Source organism: Saccostrea cucullata, unplaced genomic scaffold (genome assembly GCF_032062105.1).
Source record: "Saccostrea cucullata isolate Sc308-1 unplaced genomic scaffold, CSIRO_AGI_Scuc_v1 ctg102, whole genome shotgun sequence".
NCBI classification, from domain to species: domain Eukaryota; kingdom Metazoa; phylum Mollusca; class Bivalvia; order Ostreida; family Ostreidae; genus Saccostrea; species Saccostrea cuccullata.
In genome coordinates, this window is record NW_026938483.1 from 486,200 (window position 1) to 502,500 (window position 16,301).

General features: G+C 33.5%; 1 protein-coding gene across 1 annotated transcript; it reads left to right on the forward strand.

Moving 5' to 3' along the window:
- The first annotated feature begins 648 nt into the window (after positions 1 to 648).
- LOC134250386 (uncharacterized) lies at positions 649 to 8,402 on the forward strand. The gene is made up of 9 exons (XM_062732738.1): positions 649 to 755; positions 1,490 to 1,617; positions 1,907 to 2,095; positions 2,521 to 2,700; positions 2,941 to 3,105; positions 3,291 to 3,640; positions 7,325 to 7,418; positions 7,531 to 7,613; positions 7,817 to 8,402. The coding sequence occupies exons 1-9, from the start codon at positions 751 to 753 to the stop codon at positions 7,928 to 7,930; spliced, it is 1,308 nt and encodes a 435-aa protein (XP_062588722.1). The 5' UTR covers positions 649 to 750; the 3' UTR covers positions 7,931 to 8,402.
- The last annotated feature ends 7,899 nt before the right edge of the window (positions 8,403 to 16,301 follow it).

Here is a 16,301-nt window from a genome sequence, read left to right on the forward strand (position 1 = left end):
ATTTAATAAATATTTCAGAAATTAATTTGAAAATTATCTCTGAGCAATTTTAATTCACTTTTAAATAAACGTTTTTGATTTCTGACTTTATTTCACAACTATGAAATTAAAGAAGTTTAACTTTTACAATTTATGAAAGACTGGTACGGACCAGGAAAAATGCGTTTTAAAAAAATAGAATAGCAACAACAATCAACAGAATTTCTTTTTAGAAGTCATCGTATTTTAATTGACCAACTCTTGCAGTAAATTCCTTCATACAAAATATTTTGTCTACTAAACGCAGAAATCAAAAACAAAACGAATCGAAACCATTGAAAGAAGAAATATTCAAAATCACAAATCTTTCGAATTCTCTCGGAATCTTCAAGGATTAATTAATTATGAGTGCAACATAACAAAACATGTGTTATCTCCAGAAAACATGTGTATCAAGCTTGTGAACAAGTCCTCTCCGATCGAGCGGGTGCCCATCGCACCTTCCATTTAGCGGTCCGACAAAAGCGCTCACTGGACAGTGACCCACTTTCTTAATTAAGGTAGCGGTCATTGCATCATAAACATGTCCAGATTAATTTCCAAAACCTGTGAAAATAATAATTATTTTATATGGAAGTCTTTATCTTAATTATCTATTATATAAGGGTTAATAAATGGACTGATGCGTGATGTAGGGACTAAGTAAGGAATGGTAATGTCTTTTGTGGCAAATACTGTTGTACTTTCAAGGGATACGGTCGGACTGCAACAATGAGGTAAGATGTTAAGAAAATTTTTTTTGCTTAGTAATAATTTGATAATATATAACTTAAAGGAATATCAAAAATAAAAATAAAAATCCACTGTAAAGGAGGAAAAATCACACAGACCCCCAAAAACTTAATAAAACCATATGTACAAAAAGTTGAAATTTTTATGGATTAATTAAATTAATTAATTATAACAAACACCTGCAACGAAGAGCCTGGTAATCAAAGACGAAAATACTTCTTTGTATTAAGTGAAGTTTATTTTTGTGCATACCCTTTTCTGAATTCCATCAAAATGACAATGCCCTTTCGATGGAAAATAAAATGGACCAGAGAGCTAAAGATCTGTGAGTGCAAGTCAACTGTCGATCAATTGTCTAACTGCACTGACAAACACCTGGGGTTTAGAGTTTGAATATTTGTAAAAACTGACACTTCATTTGATCTATGACTTTCAATGAAAGTTTCATGGAAAATCAAAGGAGACCTTTTTATAAAAAGCAAGTGAAATATCTGCAATAGGCAGTTCCCAAACAATATAACATTTTGCACACTTGGATCTGCAGCTCTTTGGTCCAGAATAGCGACCAACAGTTTGTCAGAAGAGGAATTGCATGTTCTTCAGGAATATATTTGAACATGAATTTTAAATATAACATTCAATAAAATTGTGTTATTTAAGACCTAAAATTCCTCAAGCCTTTTTATAATGTTTTCATCTCTACTATTCTCCATCTTAGGATATTGATAATTCACGCATGCCTATTGGCCGCTATGTTCCTGACTTCCCTCGCTGATGATGACGATGATGATGCGGAATTCGAGCTCGTTACATCGGTAGAAAGTTTCGGCGAATATTATGATAAAGGTTTGAGTCCATTTATTTCTTATTCGTTATTTTAACCCCTTTATTTACATTTCAGTAATATTTCAGTAAGGTAAAGTCTATTTTTTTGGACAACTGTATTTTACTCGTTGTAAGAGATAAAGCAAACTTTTTTATATTCAGTCGGAAATGAAAACATTTAAAACATTTTGAAAAACATTTTAAAATTATTAATAAAATAGTATACACGAGACATTTTAATCTCCCTTCTTCAAATATGCCCAGAAATTTCAAAATGCAAACCAAAAATTGAAATAAACATTTTTAACAGGTAAAGCCTCATCTGGCCTGTGTAGCGGGCAGGGCCTGAAGGGCGGGTGGTCGTACTCCCATCTGCAGGGATCCTGTAACCAGTACCTCCACTGTGCTGAGGATAGAGCCTTCATCCAGACATGCGCGGCGGGCACGTTTTACGACGGAAAGGAATGTCGTCATGCCGACGAAGTCATGTGCCCTGCAGGTACTGTCTTACACGATGATCGAGTCCTTTGGTTTAATTGTGTAAAAGCGTAAATATTACGAATAATATTTTGATTAGCGAGAAGGATATAATAAAGTATCTGATATTTTTCAAATATTTACCAATATAACAAAAAATCATACTTAAGGTGAACTTTTAAGTCTTAATATTGCCTAATTTAGGATAATTCTCACTCATGAGATATGCATCATGCAACTTAAATCATTATGGATTGTAGAGCACGGCGAGTTAAGCGTAAATCTTTTTATCAAATGAAAAACCCATTTTTTGAAAAATAATGAAAAACTGATTTCAATCGCACTAAGCACTTTCGAGTTAAATGAAAAAAATATACATGTAATCAGCCTTGTTTTTAGGTTATGATCAATTCGTCTCTGTTCTAGATAACTTATTATTTTTAACAGATCCTTGTCTTCGGAAACCTCATGGATTTACGTATACAGACGGACAGAGTTGTTACGGATTTTACCAGTGTATCAAGGGAAAATCCCGATACCTTACTTGTAATGACGGTTTCTACTTCAATCCCTACAAACAGGGCTGTTTTCCAGACGCAACTTGTCACAAGAACAACCTCGTACACCGTGAGTATAATTAATTTTTTAAAAAGCTACAATAAGGGTTAATGAGTTAATCTGATAACATCATTTTCAACCAATGGCCAAACTTTTTTTCTTTAATAAGAACGGCATCGTGAATGTTTTATATGATGAATTGAAGAAAACAATACACACTCGTATAAGCATTTGAGAAACCGATAGAAGACTTGCATCCGTCTTGTCATACCTTGTAATACACAAAATACGTCTTATTAAATATTACAGCCTGTGCTTTCGGAACCACTTTGCCTTTTCCTGGCCGCCCTAATCTGTTCTACCTGTATAACGGACACAAGACCATGACCCCCATGAAGTGTCCCAGGGGGACGTGGTACCGGCCCGATATCTGTACGTGTGACTGGATCATCCCAGGAAAAGTGGAAAAAGCAGGTAAGAACACATTAAAACATAGGCCTACTTGAGGTATATAGAACAGAAAAGCTTTATTAATTGCCGAAATATCAACAAGATACCATGAACTCTATATCTAAAAATAAGACATGTAACCTAGGGCCTAATCACTTATTAGCGGTTTTTCGTAGTTAATGAGATTTATCAAATATAACATTTTGTAGGCTGCAAACCGATGTTCCATTTCAAATACAATGGAAACTTCCTGGAGCGATATAACCGTGTACAACAGATGCCCACTACCGGAGTTGTACTTTTCCGGAAGTCAGTGCTCTTTGATCATGGCGGCAAAATCCTCATCTGGGCGATGAACAACATGGACCTTGATGGAGATTTTTCGTTCTGTTTTGAGTTTATGGTTAAGTCTTTCGAAGGAGAAATCGCCCTTTTGTCAAATGACTTTGAGGATATTCATTTCACATACAAATTAACCTTTATTCCATCTTTGGGAGTAGTTAAAGCGTATTTCGTACTCAGAGACGGAAGTGTAGCAACGCTTGACGTTAATGGCGTGGTGAGTATTAGTCATATAATGCATTTTGATTTGTATTGTTGGCATGCTTTATAAATGAGTTGCGTCAAGCGAAAAGGGACCTTCGTGACAAAATTTTCGAAAATCGTTTTTTCACCGATTCTGAAAGAGCTAGTTTTTCTGAATATTTTGATACCAAATTTTTTATTGTATACCTTCTTAATTCTAATTAAAACTCAAAATGAAAGCAAAGCAATTTTAACAAGACAACGCTATAAAACGTTGAATAACGTCACATAACGTTATTGATATTTGGAACGTTATTGTTACGAAATATAACACTTTTGTATTAGTTATGAATTATTTTTTCTACATGTATTTAAGTTTTCAATGTCCCCCCCCCCCCGAAAAATAAATTAGCAGCTATATGATGGTATACATTGTAAAATAGCGATAAGGCTGTTGGGAAAAAACGACAATTTTTTCTACATGTATATGTTGGCCAAAATTGAAATAATGAAGTAAGTTGTACATTTTCAAAGAATATATTTAACGACAACATTTCATCTTTTTTCTACAACATGAATATAAGCATGCTTTAATCTCTGAAAAATTGGTATTTGAAAGGATCCTTCACAAGGGGACAGACCGCTGACCATATTTACAACACCAAACAAGTTCCTACTCTGAAGGTATCTCGCAAGGCATTCGTAACAACAAGGGTATTTTCCATGGGAGAAATAACTTATGTTCACAGAAATGACGGAGTATTTACGATTGCTTGCAAGGGACTAAAATGAAAAATTATGTTCATGTAGTAAAGTCGTAAGGATATTCCCGGAGAAAGTATTGTTTTTCCCTTTCGCCATAATCAGCAAACTTACCTCCACAAAAACAAACCCTTACCCAGAACCTAAATGTACTTATGAATTAACTACATGGGGAAACGGGGTGGGGGTGGGGGTGGGGGAGGCCTTCAAAAATCAAAAATGAGCCCGGCACGTTGTACTTGCCATGGAACAACGACACGCTACTTCGCTTGCAATTGTTTATATTTTGTTAAAGATAAATATCGTATGTTGTACAATTTTGTAAAGAGAAAATCTTATATTTTATTCTCATTTTAAAATTATTAAGGAATTGAATTTGTTCAGACAAAATTATACCGATAAAAACATCTAAGTTATGTAGATATCTAGGCTTGATGCAAAACAATTAGTTGGATCGACAACAATAAAAGTCAGACATTAAATTCTTACTTAAATCAGAGTATACAAAAATCGTTAATACATGTATATAATTAACACATGTATAATTAACCTTTTCTTCTGTTAACTACGTTGATTCATGCAATATTTTATTGAACATTCTAAAAGTACAATCTATAAATATTTGATACACAGTTACATACATGTACATGTACATGTAAATAATCAGTTTAATTCATATTCAGCTGTATCAAAGATAGAAAAAGGCAATATATGTGTAAATGGTGTAAGACGCATTGGTCTCATCCGCTGAAAATCCAAATCATATATTATACGTGTAAACGCTGCCATCGGAGGAAATTTCTTTATATTTATTCTCAACATTATTTTGTAACAGATAGATCATTATGCATTTGAACAATCGGCAGTCCTCAGCTGACTCCGCTTCACTCCATTCAAACAGGTGCGAGCCATCCGAGAAGCTCCGAGTGATATCAAAAAAAAAAAAAAGAAAAGAAAAGAAAAAAAAAAAAAATTATAGTCACAGATTAATGATGATTATAGGATATTATTTACAAAACTTAGTATTTTTTTTCAAACCAAACTTTTTATTCTTATAGTCAGGTTGTAACAGGATCAAACTTTCTCTCATACATAATTGAAAAAAATATATATACATAATGTATGTCTTTTTTAAAATCATATGCGGTAAACAGACACATAGAAAGAATCTTCATTTGTTATAAAAGTACGTTATTTTACATTCTGGGATTTAAAAAAGGAGTCATCAGACAATATTATTAAGAGATCACAACATGCACGAGCGTAAATATTCATTGATTTCACAATCGCAGTGTAAATTGAGATAGGTCTACGGCAACATCAACAAAGGGGTTGCACAACTTCTAAATATGAAATTCTTTTAATCTTCTGCAAATACATCTACAGTGTATGAGATAGAAAACGGAACTATTAATATACTGTTTGAAAAACAGAATAATTTACCAATACTTGACTGATGATGTGAATTTCAAGACAATTATTGATCTGGCACTTAATTCATTGATCACATATAGGAGCGATCTTTTAAGAGAAGGGGGGGGGGTGCATATGCCATTGTATTTTCAAAGTGTCTATGGTCAAAATAAAAAAGAAATTAATAGTAAATTAATACGTAAAAACGAAAACGAACAAGCAAAATCGAAACAACAAAAAAAAAAAATTAAATTGAAAAGAAAAAAATAAAGGAAATCAAGAGAGAGAATAACGAAGAAAAATCGGAATTAATCCTTGAAAAGATTCCCTTTCCGTAGTAATATAAAACGAACATAAGCACATCTAAAAAAAAAAAAGTGCGCGCACGCGAGGATGTGTGTGGGTGTGTGTGTGGGGAGGGAGGGGGGGGGGTAATCAAACCATTAAATTATATACTATTATGCTAGATTATAAGCTCAACTCAAAATGTCTGGAACTACTGTGTTTACCTTAAATAAAACTACTAAACTTCAAATCAGAAAATAAAACTAATGTACTTTAGTCTGATTTTAAATCATCGCTCTTAATTTTCGACTTGAAGTTAACAACATCAGCTTAACCCAAAGTTACCGTGTTTAGTTTTAATTTATTTCAATAAATTTAGGCAATAAATACAAGACCTTAAATTAGTTTTGAAAATGACCACTGTTGATTATCTTCACATTTTATTACGCCAGTTTTCAAACCTCAGTGTACGTTGCGCCAAAGGTGATGGTGTTGATGAGGAGATACAGAAGTCCGTATGGTTTTCGCCGCTTCATCCTTTATGTCATTGCTACAGTTTTCTAGCAGTGCATTCATGTTTTTCCTACTTTATGTATTGACAAAATGCTATTGAACTATGCTAGTATCAGTAACTTGATTCGATTACTTAATCTCTGATAACAAACTTTGGACATTGAGTCGCCAATTCTCGGGCCTTTCTGACTAACGGAGAAACAACCTGGAATATGTAATATGTAACCCCCACCCCCACACCAAAAAAAAAATGAAATAAATGCAGGAGTCTACTTATCTGTACATAGAGTCTGGAGCTCAGCCGAAAAGGTCAAAGCCGCGAAATCTTGTCTTCAGAGATAACTGAGGTAAACACGTACATGGATTTGTTCATTAACATTATATTTCACTTCTCATGAATAAGGCTATTCATGAACAGTCAAAAATTAATTTAGTTTATACACTATTTTGGAAAAAATTACCAGTAAATCTATAAATTGACGACATTCTACAATATTTTTTTCGGACAGTTATAGGCGTGTCTTTTTTTTAACATTAGTATTACGCAAATAAATGTTTGTTTTGCTTTACCGTATGATTTTTTTTAAAACGCACCGGCGCGACGTCACGTCTTTGAAGCGCTATTGTGACGTAATTACGTTTATGTCACGAAGGTCCCTTTTCGCTTGACGCAACTCAAATGTAACTTTAAGCTTTTTTCATGCAAACCGAATTTAAATAAATGCATTACAACTTTCTTTCTAAGGATCCCATGCAGCCTCATTTTGTGAGGGTCGCTAAATCAGACGACAGGCTAAACATGAGAATTGACAACTCTTCACCAGCTCTTGTTCATTTACGTAAGTGATCACTGAGTTTGAAATATAAAACGAAAAGTTCTTTTTTTTTTAGCATTTCTTTAAGTGATTTTAACCAACATCTGTTTTATTTACAACACTGCTGTCATTTCAGACACTGGTATAGCGACTGGAAAGAGTCCTATGGTGATTGGTGCTGCTAAAGGCTGCTCCAACTTCGTGGGATATTTTGATGAGGTATAGATTTACTGATAAAAATGTTCTAATCATTACAACCTCTCATTGTTCATTAGAATGATATATAGTAAATAGAATTATTCTTTGGGTAGGCATTGCTTTTCACCAAAATAATTTTTGTCTTGAATACAAAGAAACGTAAAATAATCATCCATTATGTTGTACAAAGGCACCAACATTCTCCATTTTTTTTTTTTTTGTAGCTGAAATTCTTTCGTTGTAATCCTACAAACTTTTTCGGTGACTACGAAGAAGAATACAACCATGATCATGATGATGATGACGATGACCATGACGATTTTGATGATGACAGATAAAAATGTCGGCAAAAAGTCGCGAAGCACCAAGGCATATCACGTTTGCCATTATTGTCTTTTTTGGTCGCAGCAAGACCAGTTGTTGGAACCAGTGCAGCGGAGAGAGCAGAAACCAAAGACACAAATCGATTGATTGGACATTGTAGATATCACACACATGCTTATTGTATTTGTTTACTTCTGAATATTTGTATATTCAAACGTTTGGCAGAATGGTTGCAAGTAGAAAACTGTGCATTTATGTCTTGAATGAAGTCAATGTACGTTTCTATGAACAGGATTACTTAGCATGACGAAATATAACTATATTTTACACATAGCTAGAACTAGAGATATGTAGATTTTAAAAGATAACTACAATGTACATCAAAATATTTTTTTTAAATTTTGTTGATAGGGGAGTATGCATAAACATACAATTTTATTTTATTTATTCATTTATTTAATTTACGAGGACAGTGTTGTCTCCAGTGTGTATAGAATAATTTATTTTGCACTTGTTGAATATCCTTTCTATTTTTGAACACAAAGAATTAGTAAATCAAAAATTCAATCTAGTTTGTTTTATTTTCATCTTGTTTAACCTTGATTAAAAGTTGTTCGTTGTTTATCATTGTCGTCAACACGTTTCACATTTTGGTCCCCAATTTTTTCCGCTTTGGTACAGCTGTTATTATTCTTTAAAGCAAAAATAAATTTGAAGTAAAATAAGTAAACTTTGTTCTTTTAGAATTAAAAAAGCATTTTGTGAATTCTGTAATGAAATATATGGAGATTACGAACAGTATTCAAACTCAAATGTTCATAAAACAATACAAAATAGAAGAAGAGCAAACAAGGACCTCCAAAACAATAGAGGTGGGGTTAGGTGCCATGGAGGAGTTAGCATCCCCTGCCGACCAGTTACACCCGCCGTGTGCTCCTTGTCAATATCGGAAAATGATGGAAAATCAGCCGTGAATTCAGTGAAAAAATGGATGAACACAATTAGTATGAAAAAAAGTCAGTAAGTATTTGACTCAATGATAAATTGTGTTTCCTGACAAGGTCATTGTATCCACCATAGAACTTACGAAATGATGACTTTAAACGGGACTGCTGATATTCTTGTCAATGATTTGCCTCGTTTTAGAAATTGTACATACCTGGAGCATGCTCTGTCGTATCGAATCAACTGAGATATATGAACTCCATATGTTGTTGATGAAGGTATATTGTTGCATAAATAAGGGAATTTGACGATTGAAAAGTTAAAGTCATCACGTTTATCATAGAGCTTGGTTGTTAGATTACCATTAATGTCTTTTTCGAGTAGGATGTGGATATAACGAACAGTATTCAATATCAAAGTCCATAAAACAATACAAAATAGGAGCAGAGCAAACACGGACTTCCGAAACATCAGAGGTGGGATCAGGTGCCATGAGGAAGGAGCATCCCCTGCTGACCGGTCACACCCGCCGTCTGCTCCTTATCACAATCGGGAAATAACGGAAAAAATCAGTCGTAAATTCAGTGTATAAATAATGGACTAACAATTAGTATGGAAAACGTCAGTCAGCATTTGACTCGAGTAAAACGTACATATATGAAACAGATATGTCAGACTGTGGTAACTTTTAGCTCAAGCTCACCAGGATATAACATATCAACATAAGAATGGAAATGACCATTGTTAATTGCCAATACGTCGTCAGTATATCTAAATGTCGAGTTGAAGGCCACAGCAAGTGTTTTCTTCTTTTCACGTATTAGAATGTGGACAAATTCTGCTTCATATGAATACAAAAATAGGTTTGCTAATAACGGGGCGCAATTGGTACCCATGGGAATTCAAGTAAATTGTTGGAAAACCTGGCCTGGGGGCCATCAAACTTAGACGAGCTCACTTTTGATCTCAATCTCACTTTTACCAAAGTAATATATGGTGGAAAAGTGAGACTGATATCAAAAGTGAGCTCGTCTGAGTTTTATGGCCCCCAGACCTGGTCTCTTAAAACATATAGAAATTGTCAATCCGCAACTCAAGCGTCTTTTTAATCTCAACGTCAGAGTACTTGTGCGTACAATCAGAATGTTTTTAACAAAATAATTTTACAAATGACCAATGACAAGGTAAGTAAATTCCTTAAGTTTCATTTTTATTTAAAATGCAGCTCTCAATGATATCAAAAAGCCTTGATTTTAATTTATCGTAGAATGGTTGTGTATGAAGTTTAAAAATCGTAAACTATTGGATTTGCTACAATCTTGTAATTTTAAATTGTCCAAAAATTCCTTGGGATTTTTAAGCATCCACATCTGATTTACATCACTTCTCGAATATTTGTTGCACAGTGCTCTTGAAGTTTCTCCTTCACTACTGTCAATATCTTAGTGAGGAGTAAAGAAAGAGGCTTGGTTGAACATTTACTGGAACCCGATTAGTATTTTTGTAAGGATTCTTATGAAGTTTCGGAATCCAATTTGTACATGGTAGTTCAAAATCATTTTAGTTCTTTGGGATACTAAAAATATTCAAAACTGAAATTTTGAAGAATTTACTCCTTAGAAAGGGAACTTTGAGTATGAGTTGGATTACCACTTGTAGAATTAAATATTAGTTCTTCTAAAATTCAATTTATGTAATGAGCCTTACGAAAAAAGACGTTGTTACCTGCTTTGTCAGCAGGGACCAGTACCTACTGATCATGTATCTACACTTTGAGTATCTGTACTTCTTTTTTCACTTCTGAATTATTGAACACAGAAGGATAGGTTTTTTCATATTGCCCCTTAATCTTTTAATACGCGATTATATCATGGATCTGATAAATATAACCTAAAACTGGATCGGATTTGACTAAATATTTAGATTTATTGATACTGACTACGCAATGAATACTTCTTCAATTCGTAGAAGGGGTGTGTCTGGTCAACAGGAGATGCTTACTCATTCTATGTACCAGGAATCCACTACATTAAATTTCTTCATAACAGCATCCAAACCCGCACGTCATGAAGAGTAAAGGAGTTTTTGGGATAAACAGAAAGTGACTTTTTTTCACACTAACAATATTCGACAGATCTTTCGGCTTTTGACTTGTCTCATTTTCCAAACTTGAAAAAAACCCTTTCAGAACGAAGAAACGAGTCCAGAAAATCATAAGATCTGCCATTTTCCAGTATAGTAAGAGTCATACTCAAAAATGAGATCTAAAAACAATCCGAAGTTGGATAAAAAATTTTATCGACATGGGTTTTAATTGAAAGAGAGTATTAAGTTAAATTATTAAGATTAAATCATTGAAAAGCGTCTTTTGCTTCTTTCTGAGCACCGAGGACATTATTTATTGAACAGCCCTCGTACAAAACGTACGTGAAGAGGATATATAACACAGACCCAGATAATTGGTTTAAATGCCTAGGAGGAGAAAATATGACCTAATCGTTATATTTCTTAACAGGGTCTTTGAAAATACAAAATAATTTAAGAAACGCTGGATTGAACGAGGTTTCCTGTAACATCAATTTATTTGTCAGTAGACTACTCCGGTTTAAAATTTGATCGTGCTCAACGAATGCTCTTGAGCATCGACGAAACATTTGCAGATGAGAGCAGAGTATAAGAAAAGTTGACCCAATAAAAAATTCACACAACTTGTTCAGAAAAAAATAATTTTCTAAGAAGAAAATTAAAACGTCCTTTTCAAAAATAATCCTGGACTACACTTACCATTAATAAGTATTCTTAGATCAAGTGTGTTTTAGAGAATTTATCTTAATTTTTAAACTCTAACGAATAAAACTTTGCATTGATTTCTTTTCTCGTTTTCAGTCATATTTTGTGATGAATACATCTCTATAAATTTGTAACGAATTATATAATTAAGTATATTCCTTAGAAAATTTTACTATTTGACAAACATTACGCCAAATTTCCAAGTGTCTTCTATTTCGTTAGGACAGTCGTTTAAATAAAGATGATTGGGCAACTAAAAATATTAAACTACACAATTTTTCAATTCACCGATTTCTAACATGATAATCATAAACGGGAAAGTGAAGAACCTTTTAAAAAAGTATATATATGTATTCATTACACCTGTTTTTCCATATCTGATAATACCTGATCTAATAAAAAAAAAAATCAATAACCTTTACACGAAAAGTATCGTGTATGACAGAGGACAGAGGGCATGCAACATCGCAATTAAGAAAGGATCACATTTACAATAAATAGCGAGTATGTCTCTGAAATTCATCCGAAACCCTTGTTTCTTTTCAAAAATGCATTTTTCTTTCATCTGTTTACAGATATCAGTCTTTGTTTTGCTGACAGACGCCAAATCTCTGAAGTCAAAACTATGGGATCTACATGTTAAGTTTCAAAACTCATCCAAGGCCATAGGTTCGAAACTGACGGTAAGGTTTAATTAGTATAACCTATTATTAAAATACCACATTATCTATTTATGAAATAATTAATTGATTAATTTATTTTTTCATTTGTATATACTCACATTAAAAGGAAACACAATTTGAGACAGTCACAAAGATCAAAACTGTTTGCAAACATCAGGATGTTCGACGTCAACAAAAGATTCTAAAGTTACCAATGGTAAAGGGACTTTCAAAATATAAATAATAACAATTTTGGTAAATTGTTGAATCTAAAAGCACTACAAGGAATGGGATAATAATATGTTAATATACAAGCCAGACAGTCTAAAAATATATCAAAAGATAGGTGTGATACGTTCATGTAAGCATGATTCATATGATTCATGAAAAATTTATATATTTTAATTCAGCCAATTAACAACAAAATTTTTCAGGGGGTATTAAGAAGTGTCCTAAAGGCTGGAAAAGGTTAGACAGTAAATTTACAAACTTCTGTCTAAAAAAGCTTCATGGTCTGCATCAAAGGTAAATATAAAACTAACTAATAATACAACTAATACTAGTAATAAATTTGAAAAATACACAAAAGTGTATTCTCTCTCTTGTGTGTGTGTGGGTTTTTTTTTTTTTTTTTTTTTTTTTTGTGGACATCAACATACTTTTGCTTTTGCAAATTATCCTTACTTTTAAACCTATTTGAATAAGCTTAGGTTTTAAATCTTTCTCTCTAAAAAACTTACATTTTAAAAATTGAGGCAAGCAATAAACAAGTAGCTTTTAAAACATACCAAAAAAAAGTCTAATGTAAAATTTACATTAAAATTTCCTCGGCAAGAACATGCCTAAGACAGACTTGAGGAGAAGAACGACTTAATGACAATTCTTAAGCTAAATACTTATTGCTTCCTGTGTAGTATTGTTTTCTTGAATATTTTAAACTTTAGTTATTGCGATTTACTCTTGTAATTTGAAATCCTTTTTGTCTTGATTAACTTTCAACATGCGTAACTCCTGCAGCGGTACAGACTGCGTAACTCTAAAATTGTTTCAAAATTTCTGATTTATTTTTTCCTTTCCAGAGTTCATGTCAATCACTCAACGCCAACTTAGCTACAATATCATCTGAAAGAGAAACTAAGTGGATTCATGACACATTCAAAGGTAAAGACATGTTTTTACAAACATTTCTCAAAAATGTTTTCATAAAATAATCAATTTGACACCAAAATTTAACTTTTGTAAGTAGAATTATCTGTTCAGTTATTTCTGAATAAAGAAAAATGTGTCGAACCAGGTAAATCTTTGTTTTTTTTTTTTTTAAAGTATGCTTTAACAGCTGAAAACATTTGGATAGATGCTACAGATTCACGTAAAGAAGGAGAGTGGAGATGGTCCTCAACTCGTACACTGGTTGGGATAAAGGGGAACCTAATGACGGTGGCGGAAATGAGGACTGTGCAGGAATCTTCCATAAAAATGGTAAACTTCTTTGGAATGATTGGCCTTGCAGTCATGATTTCCCGGTCCTATGCAAAAAGGCAGCCTAATTGAGATAATACATCTATATCTTATATAAAAATAAAATGTATCAAATTAATGGTTGATTTCTTAGTTGTTTTTGAAATAAAATTTAGAAACTGTGTGCTGAAATGTTATGAGTAATTGCCTCCCGCTTTCGTAAAAGCGAGGGGACATTAAATCTCATTCGTCTTTCAGTCTGTCTGTCAGTTTGTCTGTCCGTCTGTCACAAAAACTTTAACCTTGCTCATAACTTGATTTAGTGGAGCTATGATTTTCATATTTCACATGTGTATTCCTTGTGACAAAACCTTTCTTTGGGTACCACCAAATTTAACTTTTTGACTTTGACCTTGGAGTTTGACCGACTTTTACACAAAAATTCCAAACTTTTACTTTGACCAAAACTTTTGAACGGTAGATACTAGGGCTTTCATTTTTTTTCATTGGATACCAATAACTTTGACCTTTTGACCTTGACATAACTTTTGAACAATAAGGGCTGGGCTTTCATACTTCACATATGTAATACTTGTGGCAAGACCTTTCATTGGATATAAAGAGCTTTGACCCATTGACCTTGAACTTGGAGTTTGACCTACTTTTAAAAATCTTTAACCTTAAATTTTGAACGATATGGGCAAGGGCTTTCATACTTCAAATATGTAATACTTTTGGCAAGACCTTTCTTAAGAAGAAGGATATGGAGGTAACGAACGGTATTCAATATAAAAGTCCATAAAACAATACAAAATAGGAGCAGAGCAAACACGGGCCTCCGAAACATCAGAGGTGGGATCAGGTGCCATGGAGGAGTGAGCATCCCCTGCTGACCAGTCACACCCGCCGTGTGCACCTTGTCATGATCGGGAAATAAGAACTTGACCCTTTGACCTTGGAGTTTGACCTACCTTTCGAAATCTTATCCTTGACCATAACTTTTGAACAGGTGTTGCTAGGGCTTTCATATTTCACAATCGTATTTCTTCTCTGCCCTAATTTGGGTATCAATATATCTAATTTGCATTTAAGAAAAGTTTAATCTTCGCTATTTTGCCATACGGGGTCATCAGTGTTTCATTTCCGTAACTTTTGATTGAGAAGAGATTGGGTTTTCATATTTGTCATGTGCATTATCTGTGACAAGATTTGACACAATATGTCATAAAAAAATGAAATCCCAGCCAGAAAGACACCGAAAGCGGGGGACCACAATTCTTTGAATTTGCTTGTTCTATCTTCATACTGCTGCATGTTTTCATCGCTTTACTGCTATGTACGAGGGGTGTTAGATTAGTTCGCGGACAAGTTCTGTTGTGAGCGCGCTATTTCCACGAAACCGGTAAAACTTTCCAGATAAAATCTTAACCTATTTTCCAATAAATATACAAAAATTTGGTGCTCTCCGATGATCATTGAAAAATATACGACTTTTTTATTTTGATAAATCTTGCTTTACGGAGCATGCTCCATTTTGGCACGTTTACATTAAAAAGACTCTTTATTAAAATTAAAAATTGCACAATTGTAGCGCAAAGAGATTTTTGATATTTTACATATCACTAAAGTATTCATGAAACGTCAGTTGAAGAAATTTTGAATTAAATTTGAGGGTATATGACTATTTTATAGCCATTTATAAATGATCAACTCGTAAAAACACAGCCAAAAATTGGAACGTCATTGAGCGTCATGTAGCACTGCACTACGTAAAAATTATGTGTGTAGTTAGTAAAATGTCTAAAAAGAGATAAATTTTCAAGATGCTGCCGGGAATTTCCTACACACACAAACGACAAAAGTTTTCAAATGGTTGTGACTTCATATAAATGGAAGGATTAACATTTTGAATGATTAACTCCATCGATACTTCAATACCCTCTTATCACATGGACGTTGTGCCTATATGGTTTTGCATAGTGTTCATACCTGATCAATTTACTGCATAGAACGTTTTTAAAGATCTCAAAAATATCCGAATCAATACAATCCGAACTAGTGCTAATTGTAACGGGAACCGTTACAGATGTTCCCCAAACGCTCCCCAACTCCCTTTCCGTGCCATATTCCCTGTAAGCTTCATTAAATAAGACAAACTCTGTGCATTTTTGACTTAAACAACGTTTTCCAAGAAGGATACCAATTTTATTCAATTTTTAGCATTGCACCCAAGCGCATGTGAATGCATGTGCGTTATGACCATATCATCTTGTCTACACTTTTTATATATTTTAATATACTATATATTAAAGCATTCAGTCCAAAAGTAATAAAAATCACTCATTCAAGAGTATTTTTAAGTATACTCGTTTCAAATGCACGCACGTGCGTGCACGTGCATGATGATCATACCTTCTTGTAGGAGTCCCTTACATCTATCTATGTCCTAAATCCCATCCTGTTTGGTTGAAAAACAAGGGAGTTATAGCCATTTAAAGTTTCAGCCAATCAGATTGCAGCACACGTGCAT

Excerpts from the sequence above, each read along its gene's own strand:
- LOC134250386 (XM_062732738.1), top strand. Across the intron at positions 2,701-2,940 it reads CAAGAACAACCTCGTACACC|CCTGTGCTTTCGGAACCACT; the intron begins GTGAGTATAATT and ends TAAATATTACAG. Across the intron at positions 3,106-3,290 it reads AGGAAAAGTGGAAAAAGCAG|GCTGCAAACCGATGTTCCAT; the intron begins GTAAGAACACAT and ends AACATTTTGTAG.